The 15,564-nt window shown below is 48.3% G+C and overlaps 1 protein-coding gene across 1 annotated transcript in view; it reads left to right on the top strand.

Annotated features, from left to right (window-relative positions):
- LOC144138748 (putative cytochrome P450 12a5, mitochondrial) overlaps positions 1-15,564 on the top strand; it is a 59,103-nt gene that overhangs the window by 22,371 nt on the left and 21,168 nt on the right. The window contains exons 2-3 of the mRNA XM_077671162.1: positions 2,625-2,862; positions 10,686-10,876. Coding sequence (XP_077527288.1) covers positions 2,625-2,862; positions 10,686-10,876 — 429 coding nt within the window. The remainder of the gene's footprint in view (positions 1-2,624; positions 2,863-10,685; positions 10,877-15,564) is intronic.

The following is a 15,564-nucleotide window of genomic DNA, read 5'->3' as shown; positions in this document are numbered from 1 at the left end:
CAGAAAAATCCCTACTACTTACCGGCTCTTCAGCGGCAGTTTCTAATCTTTCTTCTCGTGCAGGTTTAAAAGAGAAAAACACTCGATTTCTTTCGGCCTCCTTTCTCCATTCCTTAATTAGGGCAACCTTTTTTTCTAGCGTTAGCGACTTGCACTGTTTTGACGCCATACTTGCCCCACTCACGCTAAGTTGCCGCTCCTCACAGTCAGCGAAAAATCTGTACCGCTCGGTTTGCGCAGATGAACGGAAATCACACCTCAGGGAAAATCATGTGCACTGCACAAAGCGAACGAGACAAAGTACGCCAAGCGTGGGCGGAGGGCCTCCCTGCTCAGCGCATGTGTCACATGACGTGCCACAGGGTTGCTTGACAAAGTTGATATGTCGCTGGACTGAGACTTCCCGCACTTCGCGTTCGCGGAAAGCATCGACGTATGGCAGGCGCGGCTAAATAAGAAAAAAAAATCGACGAACTTCAGGCGTGGCAGCATCGCGCGAATCTTGTGAAATGGTCCGGCGGCGGTATTTTCGTTCCACTCCCAGTCAAGATTTCGAGTTATCCGCAATCCGACCCAAAAATACTTCGACATGAAGGGGAAAATATACATGGGACGTATAGGAAAATGTTCGGTGCCGCGGAAAATTTCGACTTGGCCGATTTTTCGACATATGCGAGTTTGAGTTAACGAGGTATTACTGTGTATATCTATATATATATATATATATATATATATATATATATATATATATATATATATATATATATATATATATATATATATATATATATATATATATATATATATATATAAATATATATATATATATATATATATATATATATATATATATAGAAGGAACAAGTAACTTTGGACCCGCGACAAGCAAAAGCTTGTCGCGGGTCCAACGAAATGATTACATACAGCTGTCATGTCTGAAAGACACCTGCAAAATTCGTGACATAAAAATATTAGTCCAAATTACAAAAATAATTCATGAAATGGTACACAGGCATGTGGACAAATATGGCACAATCCCTACATGTTCACAGATAAACTAAATGTTGCTTAGGCACGAAACACATATATATAAAATTCAATACAGACATAACAAGGAAAAAAAACAGTAGAATTCACAGAGTCTTTAGGCTTGTTCTGAAAATTGTGTTAAAGGTTCAAGAAAGAAATTGTGTGATTGGTTGATAACGTACAATGTATAATCCCATGTCTTAACGCCGCTAAGCTGGTGTAACCGCTCACCATGCACTTGAAAAACTCTCGGAAGGTTCAAATTCTTCATCGAAAGATTTTTGGGGCTACGTAATGTACCATGAAAATTAGCACAGCAAGCATTCCAAAGACATGGTATTTATCTTTTCGAAGAGTGGTTTTTGGATTTGTAGTTATTAAAATGTTTTAAAATTTTCAGCGATTGTTTTTGCAGCTGCCTGATAGGATGTGATTATGTTCCTCCTGAAGCCTCTATACAATAAGAAATGTGACCCGATCTCGAGCCATATTTCGAACTTGTAGCAGGGCGTGGCCACTTGGTGCAAATTTTTGGCAGGTTGCATGAACGCGATCCTGCAGGTGTGAATGATTGTTTAAATTAAGTCTCAGATATTTAATTGATGTAGTTTTTTTCATCTTAGGTTATTTCTACATAGTGCAATATCGTTGGTGGCAACAGGTCTTTTTCGGGAGCTAGGGTGAGGAACTTGGTTTTCTTAGCATTAATGGTCAACGCATTCTTATGCACTTTGATATTACCGTTCTTGCGGATACGAATCATGTCGACACTTTTCCATGTCAAGGACACTTTTAGAGTCCTGAAATATTCAAAGAATTATTTTGCGAGCTTATTTAGTAGAGTGTTCCTTTTATGCTTTAGTATGTGTATCCACAGTTATTCTATCGTCTACTGTAGATTGCTGCCTACATCCCGTTTGGCACCTTTTCTGCTTCGTCTGTAGTGACTGTTAGGGCTCCGTCAACCAAGTTAATTGGTATCGCACTGAACCCTGGCCAGAGGCTGCTCGCCTCGAACTAGGCATAAAATCTTTCCGCCACTTTAAGTACCACAGTCTTGCTGCGCGTAACCTTACCTCTTTCGTATCTGAGTGCGCACATTCTACCTTTGACGATAGAAAAGTGCCGTTAGTTGCCTTCAAGATTCCTGCGTTTTTAAAATTTTCACAAAGTTTGTCATTTTGTACGTAGAAACATCACTGAGCGGCTTCGTTTAATTTCGACACATCCGCAAATGCGCTTCGCTCTGCCGTTGTTGATACATGGATATTCCTGTGTTTCTCAACAAGGTCTTTCGTTTTGTGAGATGGTTTACCAGTTTGATCCACCTCTTCCAACAGATGCCGCTGACAGTGTGATTAAAGTAGTTGAGTTGTCGTTCACTGTTTCACGCCATTTTCACTCTCACATGTAAATACTGGGAACTTGTTATTTTTAAACTAACACCTATCCTTACGACAGTCCCTTTCCTCGCTCCTCCATGCCCTCCACAACGCACTTCTCGGGAACACCCTTGACCACGAACAGTTCGCCAATATGGGCTGAACTAGTCGTGTCGTTATTCATATACAAAGACAACCCTTCACTTTCCGCAGGGCGCTACAACATCGTAAACTCCAGCGAGGCCTCCCTCGATATGTACCGCCGGTACGGTCCCATCGTGGCCGAGCAGCTACCGGGAAGGGGAGTGCTGGTGCATCTGTTCAGCGCCGACGACATCCGGACGCTGTACCAGGAGGAAGGGAGGACGCCGTACCGCGTCGGAGCACTGCCCATCAAGCTCTACCACACCGACAGGCCGGACTACTTCGCTAACGCCGGCATCCTGAACGCGTAAGCACCGACTTACCTTGGGGTCTAGTAAAAAAAAAGGGCCCATCTCCCCGCGAGGGGGACTCGAGTAAATGCGTCGCATAGGGGGTGGGTGTATTGCGTTGACGTTTAGTGTTTGGGGAGTTGGTGGTAGTGAATGCGTTGTATCAGCAGCTTCTTGACGTAGTTTGAAGGAGTCAAGGATATAAGGCGCGCTCGTAGCCTTTCATTCTGTGTCGGTTTTGTGGCGCAGTGGGAAGAGCACCATGTACCTCGCGTTCCGCCCACAGGTAGTGAATGAGTTGTATCAGCAGCTTCTTGACGTAGTTTGAATGAGTCAAGGATATAAGGCGCGTTCGTAGCCTTCCATTTTGTGTCGGCTTTGTGGCGCAGTGGGTAGAGCACCATGTACCTTGCGTTCCGCCCGCATGGTCGTTGGATCGAAACCAGGCGCAGGTAAGTATTTTTACTACGGACGCCTAGAACGGGTGACATCATGAGTTAAAGAAATGCTCTGCAATTAGAAAATTGGGAGATCGGGAACATTAAAGAACGCGTGCATCTCATTCACGCCCCTCCCCCCTCACGACAATCAAGATCAGCCCGACGCGCATGCATGGCTCCTTCCCTAGAAGTCTCCGTCCCTGCGTTTCTCGTATGGCTCTCACCCACCGTGTGCAGCTTAGACAAAAAAGAGGAATCATAGTGCACGCTGCGTATGCTGACACGGAAACAAAGCCCATCCACTACCGGAACAGCATTCTCAAACAAATCCCGGCGAGAAGACACCTGGTCACCAATTACCGGCGCAACAAGCGGGCCTTCGAAAAGACTCGGTAATTCTCTCAGGCTCACGTCGGCGCTGTAATCACACACAGGACACGAACAGTGTTGAGGGCTAGATGCTGAGGCAGTGCTGAGCGCTAGATGGGCGCCGACACAGCCAGTATGCCCTGGGCCGTTCGAACCATCCCGTGTTTTTGACAGAAAAACAAAACAAAATAAGATACCGTGGGAGGACAGCACCGGAAGATGCTGGCTAGCGTATAAGAATTCGGTTAAAGCGCATGTTATCAAAGTTAAAATCTAGAATTTTATTATTTCTGTTTACACGGGCATGTAATAGCAGAGTGCCCGCTACAAATCTTTAGATAATGATGCCATACAGCGACGAAAGCACTGCGGTGTCCTCGCTTGCATTGTGAAACAGTGTCCTTTCTTGAGGCTCAATGCTGCCTAATGTGCCCCCTTTTCTATGTTTGTTTTCTAAGTGGTGACAGCAATTTTGCCAACATCGGCTAGTTTTTATTTATTTTTTGACGAAGTTGTTTGAACTGAATCGATTCCGTGGAGTGCGCGGCATGCTGTCCTTGTTCGCGCCCCGACCGGCCCGAATACAGCGACAACAGCGTATCGCCTCGCCTCGGCCGTACTCGCTCTCTCGGAGAGTCGACCGGCCGCGATCGTGCAGTGGGCCGCAGAGGTATCTGAACTGTCGCCGGGCAAGTCGGAACTCCTGTTATACCGGTCCAACCGTAAGGGCGGAGCGGGGCAACCGCACCCCAATCAAGCGGCCATCGAGCTGTGCACGAGAGACGGCTCCGTCATACCGAAGGTTGATGTCATAAGGATACTCGGTATGCTCATTCAAAGTCGAGGGAACAACACCAAGACCATCGAGAAACTGACCAGTAAAACGGAAGCGAGGATCCGACTCATGATGCGCGTCTCCAACCGCAGGGGTGGCCTCTCCGAGCGCAACCTCCTGCGACTGTACAACGCCTTCCTAATGAGCCACATTAACTACGTGGCGGGTGCCCTCGACTGGTCCCGCACGGAATAGAGTAAAGTCGATACGCTCATGAGGAAGAGCATAAAGAGGGTACTCGGTATCCCCTTATCCGCAAGCACGGAAAAGTTGGAACAACTGGGCATCCACAATTCACTGGTCGAAATGGCAGAAGCGCAAAGAACCGCGCAAGAACAGAGGCTGCTTTCCACCAAGGCCGGCAGGAAGATTCTTGGAGACATCGGCTACCTGAACGAAGATTTTGTGGATCACACTGCACAGATCCCCATAACGGTGAGGGAAACGTTCCAGGTAGACCCGTTACCGAGGAATGTACATCCCCAATATAACGAGGGGAGAAGGCGAGCCAGGGCCCGAACCATCTTACAGCTCGCAAATACAGGATCGGCCAAAGCTCTGCTCGTGGATGTCGCCCAGTACGGCCGCTCGGGCAGGTTTGGCATGGCAGCGGTGGATGTCAAAGGAAACCTCGTCACCTCGGCGTCCTTTTATGCACCAAAGGCCACTACGGCCGAACAAATCGCCTTATCTATCGCCATGACGGAAACCCGGTTTAAGCAAATCTACACGGACTCCCGCTCGGCGGCAAGAGCTTTCCTCAAAGGAACTATTGCCAAAGAGGCAGCCAGGATTCTACAGGGAAGAAAACAAGAGACGTTCCATAACATCACATGGTTCCTGGCCCACATGGGCCACGGAGTCCACGACACCCTCCCCAACGCCAACGAGTTCGCTCACGATCGCGCGCGAGAAACCGTCAGCCGCGGCGATCGAACAGGCCGAGCTCCCGAGGCCCCCAGAGAGTTCCGAGACGCATTACTCACGTTCAACGAGGTAGTCACACACTACCAACTTACGCGAAGAACACTCCCGCTGGCCCACCCTGCTCTCACACACCCACAGTCAGCAGCCTTTAGAATGCTTCAGACCGGTTCCTTCCCAACCAGGAGCCGGTTTAGCTTATTTCACCCGGAAATTGACCCTCACTGTCCTCTCTGCGACGCAGCTTACTGTAACTTAGACCATATGCTATGGCAGTGCCCGGCGTTACAAGAGGACGCCGTACTCATCACAGAGGAAGAATGGACCATGGCGCTCCACAGCGAAGATTACTACACACAACTCCGGGCTGTCCAGAAGGCCTGCGTTAGGGCGGAGGTCCTAAACCTCCCGCCACCTGCGCAGGTGCGGCCCGCGTCTACTCTAGACGGTCCTCTGGGCCGCTAGGTTTGACCTTCCGGACCTAATAAAGTTCAATGTCTGTCTGTCTGTCTGCCTGCTGCACTCGTTCGCGCCACGAGTGGCCGCGACAACAGCGTATCGTCTCGCGTTGGCCGTTTTGCGTATTGCGCACTCGTACAGACACCCGGCCGCGAGCTTGCAGTGCGCCGCACACCTGCCGTAGTCATTCTCTCGCCGACACACTAACCAACCGCGCCAACGGCGTATCGTCTCCCGCAGGCCGTACACGCGTTTCGTGTGCTCGTGGAGTCGACCGAGATCCTCCTGCCGCTCTCGCGACCACGAGCCCCGGCGCATTTCAAATTTGCTCTTTATGTCTCGGCAACCCAGCGCTTCTTCAGCTGCTCGCATTACGGAAACGTGTGAAAGCAATTATTAGGTGCGGAGTACCTTAGGACCGCACAATGTCGGTCCGCGTCCGTGCGCATAGCCTTTACAATCGCAACAAATTCCACTGGCACCGGCAGGATTGGAGCCTATGTCCGGTAGACCAGACAGAGTCAGTGTCAGTCGTCTTACACACTGGGCTACGACCGTGAGTTAGTACCCGAAATTCAAACGGCTTACTCCCTCGCCTGTAACGGTGCTGAGTACCTTAGGACCTCCCAATGTCCACCCGCGTCCATTCGTGCGCACAGCACCATCCAGCGAAAATCCAGCGAAATTCGATTGGAGCCGTGTGTTGCAGCTTTATTTAGGGAATAATGAAGGTGCAACTCACGGCTCAAATCGAATTACGGTCGGGGCGGAAATCGAATGTCACTCGGGGCGCAACTTGGATGTCATTTCGAGTCCCCGTACTCCGCACCCTAGCCATCAACCACGGAGTGGAGGTGCTGCCATTTTCATGCACGATGCACAAATTAAGCTGCTCACTCGCGCGAGGCCTCACGTAAAAGGCTACTGAGGAGAGGCGACGGCCGCACGGGAGTCCTGACTGCAATGTCACATCCGCAAGTTGTCCTCAGTGGCGACAAGTTGTGGCGACGCTCCGCTAGGCGATGCGTTGGCTGAAGTGGCGTGTTTTCGAACGGTTTTAATAAAAATTCTGCGCGTGTGTGGAGTTTAAAATTAGTTCACTAGAGACTTTAGTAGTATACAGCACACGTTGAAGCAGAATTTGGGGCAGGTAATTTTTCGTTGCAGAGGGCCTTTAAAGGGGCCATGTAGACAAAATACAAGTTTGTTTTGTTCGAAAGATTTGGCGTTTTACAGCGCCCGCACTACTTGGGTGGCAGCACAAGATGCTTTATTCACTGAGAAATTTTAAAATTTAAGCCGAAATGTGACTTTTCTCGCTAAATTGTGTTTTCTGACGTCAGCAATGACGTATTCAGGGCAGATACTTGAAACTGTTGCGAGTATGGCGACTAGGGCTGCAGAGAACAACCAAGAGTGTTTTATTGCCTCTACCGTTCGTCCTACTATCGTTCCACGATAGTGGAGAGGGCCTCTGTCCGCCCTGGCGTTGTTTTTGGCCGGATGTTAACCGGTGTAATTTTTGTTACCGTTCAGAGTAACTGTTTCGCAAAACATTGGGTATGCTCGGCAGACTCACAGAAGAGAATGTCCCTCATGCCAGTGGGCCAGTGTAAGGTCAGCGTACCCGACGGCTGTCGAGGAATAGCGCGCCGTACGCACTGTTGCTTCTGTTTTCTGTGCGTTCGTAACTTTGTTGCTGCCATAAAAAGAATACGCACTAAACGTAAGCGCAAGTATTTCGTTGTGCAAGCTTATAAGTCTTCCCTTACTTGCGTTTGCTTTTGCCGGCCTCAGGCAATCGCACACCTGTTCATGAAACATCATAGGTTCTAGTGCGGGAAATGAGCTAGTGGTTCGCACGGCCATTCTCTTCTTTCCTAATTATACAGCTTATTTCAGTGAGGTGTACGGTAAATGGGGCGCCAAAGTTATTATAATGAGGCAGTCTTTCAAATCAACGAAACTTGCATTTTTTTATTCATGGCCGCTTTAAGCTGGGGGACTTGCGCTCATGCGCATCTACTTGCTTCGACAAGTGCCGTGTTCTTGGTTTTTTTTGTATGTCATGTGATCACATTGTTAAAGTTTAAAAGACGACAGTCTTTCTTGGGCTACTTCCTGTTTTGGTCTGTTTGTCTGACTGTCTGTCTGTATACCTGTTACTCGATTCATCCACTCGGCCAAACTGAAACAGAATGTCGACAATAGGTTTATATACCCCCAGTGAAATCTAAACGTCTAAGTCCAGTGGCAATGTTCATACTTGTCAACATTGCTGAAGAAGATTGATTGATTGGCTGTTTATTGGAGGAGGTCATAAGACTCTGAAGGGGATGGGGGAGAGTGGGAAAAGGGAAAAAAATATGAAAATAAAAGTAATCGATAACCCATTTTAGTGGTGCGGGTGACAGCAGGTGATAGAGGGAATTTATTTTCAGCAGTGGGTGTAATTCATTTGCAATCACAAAAATCAAACATTCAGAATTTTTTAATGAAGAACACTGCAATGTCACTTGTGTATTGATTTTGGACCTGATAATTGCGTAATGTTTTGTTCTTCTTCAGCACTGAAGTGCTGAAGAAGAACAAAACAAAACAAAACTTCAGCACTGAAGTGCTGAAGAAGAACAAAACATTACGCAAATATCAGGTAGAAAATCAATACATAATTAATATTTGCAGTGTTCCTTTAATAAAAAAATTCTGGATGCCTGATTTTTGTGATTGCAAAGGAATTACACCCACTGCTGAAAATAAATTCCCTCTATCGCCTGCTGTCGCCCGCACCACTGTAGCTTGTGGCTGCATTTTCAGACATCCAACGGCAACAGTAACGAACGGTTCCACTAGATTCGTTCCACGTTACACTTGAAACGCGCGTGGAGTAGGGCAACGGGGTTTTAGTGGGATGCCTCGATTCACGCGCGTCTGTGCCGTATGGCAACGCTGGCATCGAGGCACCCGGCGTGAAACAGTGGAACGCGGTACATTTAAACGAACTTGAGCAAACCACTAGCGTATTTACTTTGGGATGTGCTAGACGGGAGAGAAATAGCATAAAAGGTGAGCGGGAAAGAGAAGGGAGGCATTTACTTGGCAGGGACGCCAGCCGACTATCGTCTTTCGGCGAAATTTGAAACAAAAGGAGCACATACGCTGCCATTTTCTCGGCTGTGGATTTTTAATGACTACTGGGTTTTCGCATGATAAGCCTGACAATGACCTAGCACTTTGAAGGACCGTCCGCAACGAAGTCATCGTTGCTAAAGAGCCAGCTCAACTTCTGGCTGCGCAGCATGAGTAGAAGGGGCGGATATGCGCCCGTCTGAAGTTAGGGCTAAACTTGGCTTTCACGTTCAAAGGACATATTATTCTAGCATGCCCTACACTTAACTTTGACCTCTAGCCATTCCCCTTCTTCCCTGCCTCGACATCTACTGATTTCACACCCACCGTTTCTTCGACATAGAAGGCACAGGCGGTAGCTCTTACAAGAAAATATGTGGTCAAATGGCAAATGAATCTCACAAACACCGCACACAACCACCATCATCATCATCATAATCAGCCTATCTGTGTTTCCTTGTGTGACGCCCTTCCTTATTCGTATTTTACTGCTCTCCTTATGGAGCACGCCTACGATGTTTTTACACTTCTCACATAGCAGACTTTGCTGTCTTCAGGATTCTTGATCCCACTGCAGGGCAAAGGCCTCTCCCATTATTCTCCAATTACCCCGGTCCTGTGCTAACTTGACCAATTTATCCTCGCGAACTTCTTTATCTCATCTGCCCATCTAACTTTCTGCCGTCCCCTGCAATGCTTGCGTTCTCTAGGGATCCACTCTGTTAGCCTTAATGACCAACGGTTATCTTGCCTTCGCATTGCATGCCCTGCCCACGTCCATTTCTTCTTCATAATTTCTACTAAGATGTCCTTAACAAGCGTTTGTTCCCTGACCCACTCCGCTCTCTTCTCGTCCCTTAATGTTACACCTATCATATTCCGTTCCATTGCCCGCTGAGTCGTTCTCAATTTAAGTTGAACCCTATTAGTCAGCCTCCAAGTTTCTGCCCCGTAGGTGAGTACCGGTAAGATGCAGGTGTCATACACTTTCTTCTTCAGTGGTAATGGTAGGCTGCCATTCATTATCTGAGAATGTCTGCCGTATGCACTCCACCCCATTCTTTTCCTTCTAATTATCTCTGCCTCGTGGTTGGGATCCAGGGTCACAACTTGCCCTAAGTAGATATATTCGCTTACCACTCCCACTGCCACGCATCTCAAACAACTGTGCTGTCCCGAGGCTATATATCATTACTTTGGTTTTATGCATATTAATTTTCAGACCCACGGTTCTACTCTGTTGGTCAAGTGCGGAAAGTATGCTTTGCAATTCACCCCCCGAGTTACTTAGCAAGGCAACGTCATCAGCAAGTCTGAGGTTACTGAGGTATTCTCCATTAACCCTTACTCCCACCTGTTCCCAATCCAACGTTCTGAATACTTCTTGTTAACATGCAGTGAATAACATTGGATAGATTGTGTCTCCTTGTGTGACGCCCTTCCTTATAGGTATTTTACTGCTCTCCTTATGGAGCACGCCTACGATGTTTTTACACTTCTCCCATAGCAGACTTTGCTGTCTTCAGTATTTTTTTTCGGGGTGGCCACGTGCGCTCCATCAGTTTTGAACGCTGTATGCAGTCCTCTTCGTCAGTGTGTCGTGTTCATTGCTAATGGCTCTGTTTAGTGCCCTTTGGAAGTTGCCGTGTCCAGTGACATGCATAGTCGGCCTTTTTCTGTACAGCCAGGGCGAAGTGTGGCGCCGCATCCGCACCATGGCCCAGCCGTGCACTATTCGGCCTCGAACCATCCAGGCGTACACCGAGGCCATGGGACAGATCGCCGACGACACCGTAAGCCTAATCGACTTTTACAGAGACGACACCGGCAATGTACCTGACTGCCATGTCATCATGAAGAGATGGGCGCTCGAGTGTGAGTACTCGCATTTCAAACCTTATACCCATCTTTTTCAGTCCATAATAGGCAATGTGAGCTTTCCGCTGTTATTAACTGAACTAAGAGCAGTATGTAAAAAATAGTGAAAGCTCGCAGGCGTACAATGCGAGTTGTTCGAACTTTGAGGAAAAAACCGGGGACAGAAAAAAACAGGACACGCCGCTGGCTAACAGCAGAATATTTTCAATTTCGGAGCTGCTTCTCGCCAAGAAAATCACCAAATGGCACAAATTAGAGCACTTCTATGTTATGTGAGCGATACCAAAACAGTGTAACATTATTGAACAAAAATAGCACTGAAGATGCGTATGAATTTGATAAACTGGTTGTACATACTGTTGCAACCGAGCGGGGGCACCCGATCCGATCTCCGTGGCCTCCGACATACGAGGGGTAGCGTGTATGATGCGAGCGGCCAGCCGCTGTTGCAGCTGTGAAGAAGTCCAGAGCAGTAGGATAACGTAACTGTTTACTTTTCATAGCGAGAGGTGAGCCGAAGCAAAAAAAAACATACAATGCCCCGACGGGCGAGGTTACAATACAGGACTCGAGCAGAGTGACCGCATGGATTCGCTGCTCAGACCAGAATGAATTCAGCGTTTGGGAGTGGTAGTATTGGAAATCAAAAAGCCGATGAAGCGGCCCGTATGGGCCTTAACCACCGGAAATACCGCAAAGTGTACTTTACAAAACCAGACGCTTCCACCATGGCCCATCCCTTTGCAGTAAGTGAAAGAAACCGGCTATGGCGCAGCAACGAACCCAATAATGAAGTATTTTTGCACGTGATTGACCCTGATTTGACATCAAAACTTCCTAGAGAGCTCCCTCGCGGGTTAGAGACATTATATTATCGCCTACGACTGAACTCGGCCTACACCAACAGTTACCTCTTTCGCTTCGGACTGACGACCAACCCGTACTGCGATAACTGTTCTTCCATAGAAACCGTCGAACATATCTTATTAGAATGTGTAGCCTACTTGGCACCAAGATCCCGTTTTTTTTTGAAGATATTGAACGCCTAGATCAAGGGCCGGTAACTTTGAAGACCATCTTAGGACCATCGACTAGCCCCTCGAAGCAGCGTCAGGCCCTAAAAAGTTTGTTTTCATATTTGGAGGACATTGGCCACATTTCAAAATTGTAAATTCTGTAACACAATCTAAAAAATAGTCCGCCAAGCCCGCCAAACCACGCCAGTGTTTTTTTTTGCTTCTTCGTTTTTTTCTCTCTCTCTCTCTCTTTTTTTTTTTTTCTTTTCTGCCCACCTCTCTCTAGGGCCTGTTCTCCCTACATCCCCGACCCCTAGCAGAGAAGCATGTAGGTGATCACAAATGCCGGCAAAACTCTCTGCTTTTTCAATAAAGAGCCTTCTCTCTCTCTCTATCTCTGCTTCTATTTATACCCAAAAGCAACAATGGTCAAACGCGAACAAGTAGCCACACGCCACGAACATCACAGACACACACAACGCTCTTTCCACAGTTCGTGAGTCATTCATAGCCTCGTTGCTCGTGGAGTCCGAGAGAGGGGAGAGAGTGTCCTTGAAACGAGCCGGGGCGCGCTATCGAATGTTGATCGCGCCGATAGCGAAACGTCTGAGCCGGGCATGTCAAGGCGTGACTCACCGACGCACAGGCACCTGACGGCTGAGGGGCGCACGTCCGTGAAGAATGACTGGGCGTGCCGCTGGCATCTGGGGGTGCCGCTGGCAACCGCCGGAGGCTCGTTGCAAAGCGAGGTGTCTGACCTTTCATGTCGAGACACGAAAGTATGGTTCACCGACACGCGGGCGGCTGTGGCACACGTGCTGGCTTCTGCGGGAAAATACGGCGGCGTTGGCCGATTCGTAACAATACGGCCAGTTCACACAAGAACAAAGCAGATCGGTGTGACTTGGCCGCACTTTACTACTACAATAAAAAACATTTTTTGAGAAAACTGCGGAACATTTTCACATTTTGTTTTTTAAGTGTTCCAGGAGCCGACACCGAGGCATACAATGATTTGCCAAGTCATAGTTTACAGTAACACTATCAAGTTTGCTAGCGGCTACCAAAAAAATAGACGCGCAGGACCCGCATAACAGAAAAGTGTATACGGCGGCCTAGCAGCATGACCGGCTGTGTTGTACATTTCAGTTAATCTTCAAACTGCTCATATCTGCAACCAACGTCTTGACCCGCCACCAAAAAGCAGCATCTGGACGCTGGGGCACATGAGCGTCGGCACGAGGGGGAAAGGGCACTTGTCACCCCCCCCCACCACACCAGCAGTTGAATTCCCCTCAGTTCCGCCTCTTCCTCAACTCCCTACTGCCCTATTCGTGCTTGCCTATTTTTCCGCTGAAATTGGGGATCACAAAGTTTCCATAATGTTCAGTGAGGCCTCAATGTCAAAAGAAGGTGGGGAGCGCATCCGAGGCTTCTTTAGCGCGATCGTTAAGCTCTTGAAGAAAACCAACCTTTAAAAATTGTGCCGCATGGTAAAAGCCATCAAAGAGAATGGCCTGTCGGTTTCCTTCAGCGCCGGAACGCATAAACCCGACGTTCCGTTCCGGGCTATTATTTCTGAACGGCAAACTTGGCATACAAGTGTCAAGACAGTGTCAAGACAGCTCGCAAGGGTCAAGCCGCAGGACCCATTCAAGATAGCGAATTCAGCGCCTGTATGCAAGTTTCTGGAACGTTATGGGTCAAGCATCATGTCAGGATTATCAATACCGGTTAAGGACATAGTGCACGACGGTCTGCTACCTGCTTTGAAGACGGCAATTAAAGAGGATGGGGTGGTGCCATTCCGAAATTCTGTCAGTTTTTCTGTCGCTACCTTCCTTGAACTTCTGGTTGCATACTTCGGAGCCACCATTGTGTCGTTCCAAGGCGCCATTACACGCTACGCAGCGGAATGTGCATTGGTTCACGAGTCGCGCCGTATTTGTGCGACATTTTTCTGGCCTTCTTCGGCAGGCAGGTCACCGATATTCTTGGTGAAAAGATAGCGATCGTGACCTAACGGTATGTGGACGGCATTTTAGTTTTGTGCACGCAGAACCCAGCAGCGGACCAAGAAGAACGCGTGGAAATTGTTTTGAGCGTGTTCGAACGCGCATTGTCTCTCCCTCACGAGATGTCAGTCGAACAAGAAATAATGTTTTTGGACGTAACACTGTTCTCCAAGGCCGATCACACGTGCTGAATATACGTGCCGCTGGAAGGATATTCTGCCCTTGGACTCCGCGCATACGAGGAATATCAACCGCAGATTAGCTAACAGCGCTCTGACTCTCAACGTTAAGCCTGTCATGCTGCCACGAGAGGGAGAGCAGCTTCACAGACCAAATATCGAAGCTGCGCAATTTAGGCTATCCAAATACGGTCCTGGTATCGATCTGCGAGTCCTTGCTTCAAAACATAAAATGAAAACGCCCGAGGGGTCCGGTGGGGGGGCACTGACATCGAGCTTGCAGTTGCATCTTATCTGCATGGAATCACACACAACATTAATAAGAAGATAGCGGCCAGAGAGGGGTTGACAGTGGTTTGTGCAGCCCCAAATAAAGGGTATTTTATGTGCCGCCGGTCAATCAGCCAATGATAGCGATCCATTGGATAACTAACCACTGCCCGCAGAGCTGACGCCGCAGTATTCGATCCACCGACACTAGCGTGCGGACGTCACTTGGTTAATTGCTGCTTCTCCGCCTGTGTATTCTTTGAGTCGTTAGGGGAGCATAAGTTCGCTCCAATAAACTTGTTTTTCCTTTAAGACAGCTGCGTCATCTTCGTCTACGCGACGATATTATCCCGTATCCCGAGATACGAAAATCTTTAAAAATGTCCCGTGTGATAATAACGCCCATCTTGTAGTCAGCAAATACAATCCCGGAACTTTCGGGTGGTCGGGGAGAGGACAACGTTATGTCTTGGGGAGCGTGATTGTCATAACTGGGGAGCGACGCGTTCTATTAGTTGTGACATGCGGAGACACCCGCCAGTCCAGGAACAAGCTCAGCGAGCGGCCCCATCATTGTGGCCCGCGTCGTGACACAGGTTATAGGCGTCCGGCAACGGACAGAGGCCGTACCAGGTACGCAGCATATGAGCAGGGGGTGGTGTACAGGCTACCATTATCGTCCAGAAAAAAGCTACATTAGCCCAACCGGCCGCTGTATCAACAATCGAATTCGAAAGCACAAGGCCACAGCAAAGAACGTTGCACCAGGATACTTGGCTATGCACCTCCAAGACTGCGCTAAGTGGGAAGTGGACTTCCATGGTGTGATTACCATGCACAAAAACAGTGATAGGCTTGCGCGTGAAATCATCTAAGCGAAGGAAACTGAACAAAGCGTCAATGATTGTGTCAGCACTGCGTCAGTTGCACTAAGCGATAAAGAAAAAAGTGCAACAGCGCGCCCGTGCTGTGGCGCATGGGCGCTTCACGTACGGCTTCCCGGTTTACGAATTACGGCATTCACATGTAAACGCCCTCCACCAAATGAATCGGCACCTTCTCCGTGCGATCAGTGGCCTCCCCGCCTTCACAAGGGTAGACACTCTACACGATGCAGTTCCCCTTCCGCCTCTGGCTAACCTCATCGAAGAGACAAAACTACGCTTCCAATATCATCTGGACCATTCGCCACAAGGAAAAAGACT

This window comes from Haemaphysalis longicornis, unplaced genomic scaffold (genome assembly GCF_048455015.1).
Source record: "Haemaphysalis longicornis isolate Haplotype H1 unplaced genomic scaffold, Haemaphysalis longicornis Haplotype H1 scaffold_5, whole genome shotgun sequence".
Classification (NCBI taxonomy): Eukaryota; Metazoa; Arthropoda; class Arachnida; order Ixodida; family Ixodidae; genus Haemaphysalis; species Haemaphysalis longicornis.
Note: the sequence above shows the minus strand (reverse complement) of the source record. Positions and strands in the feature narration are given on the sequence as shown.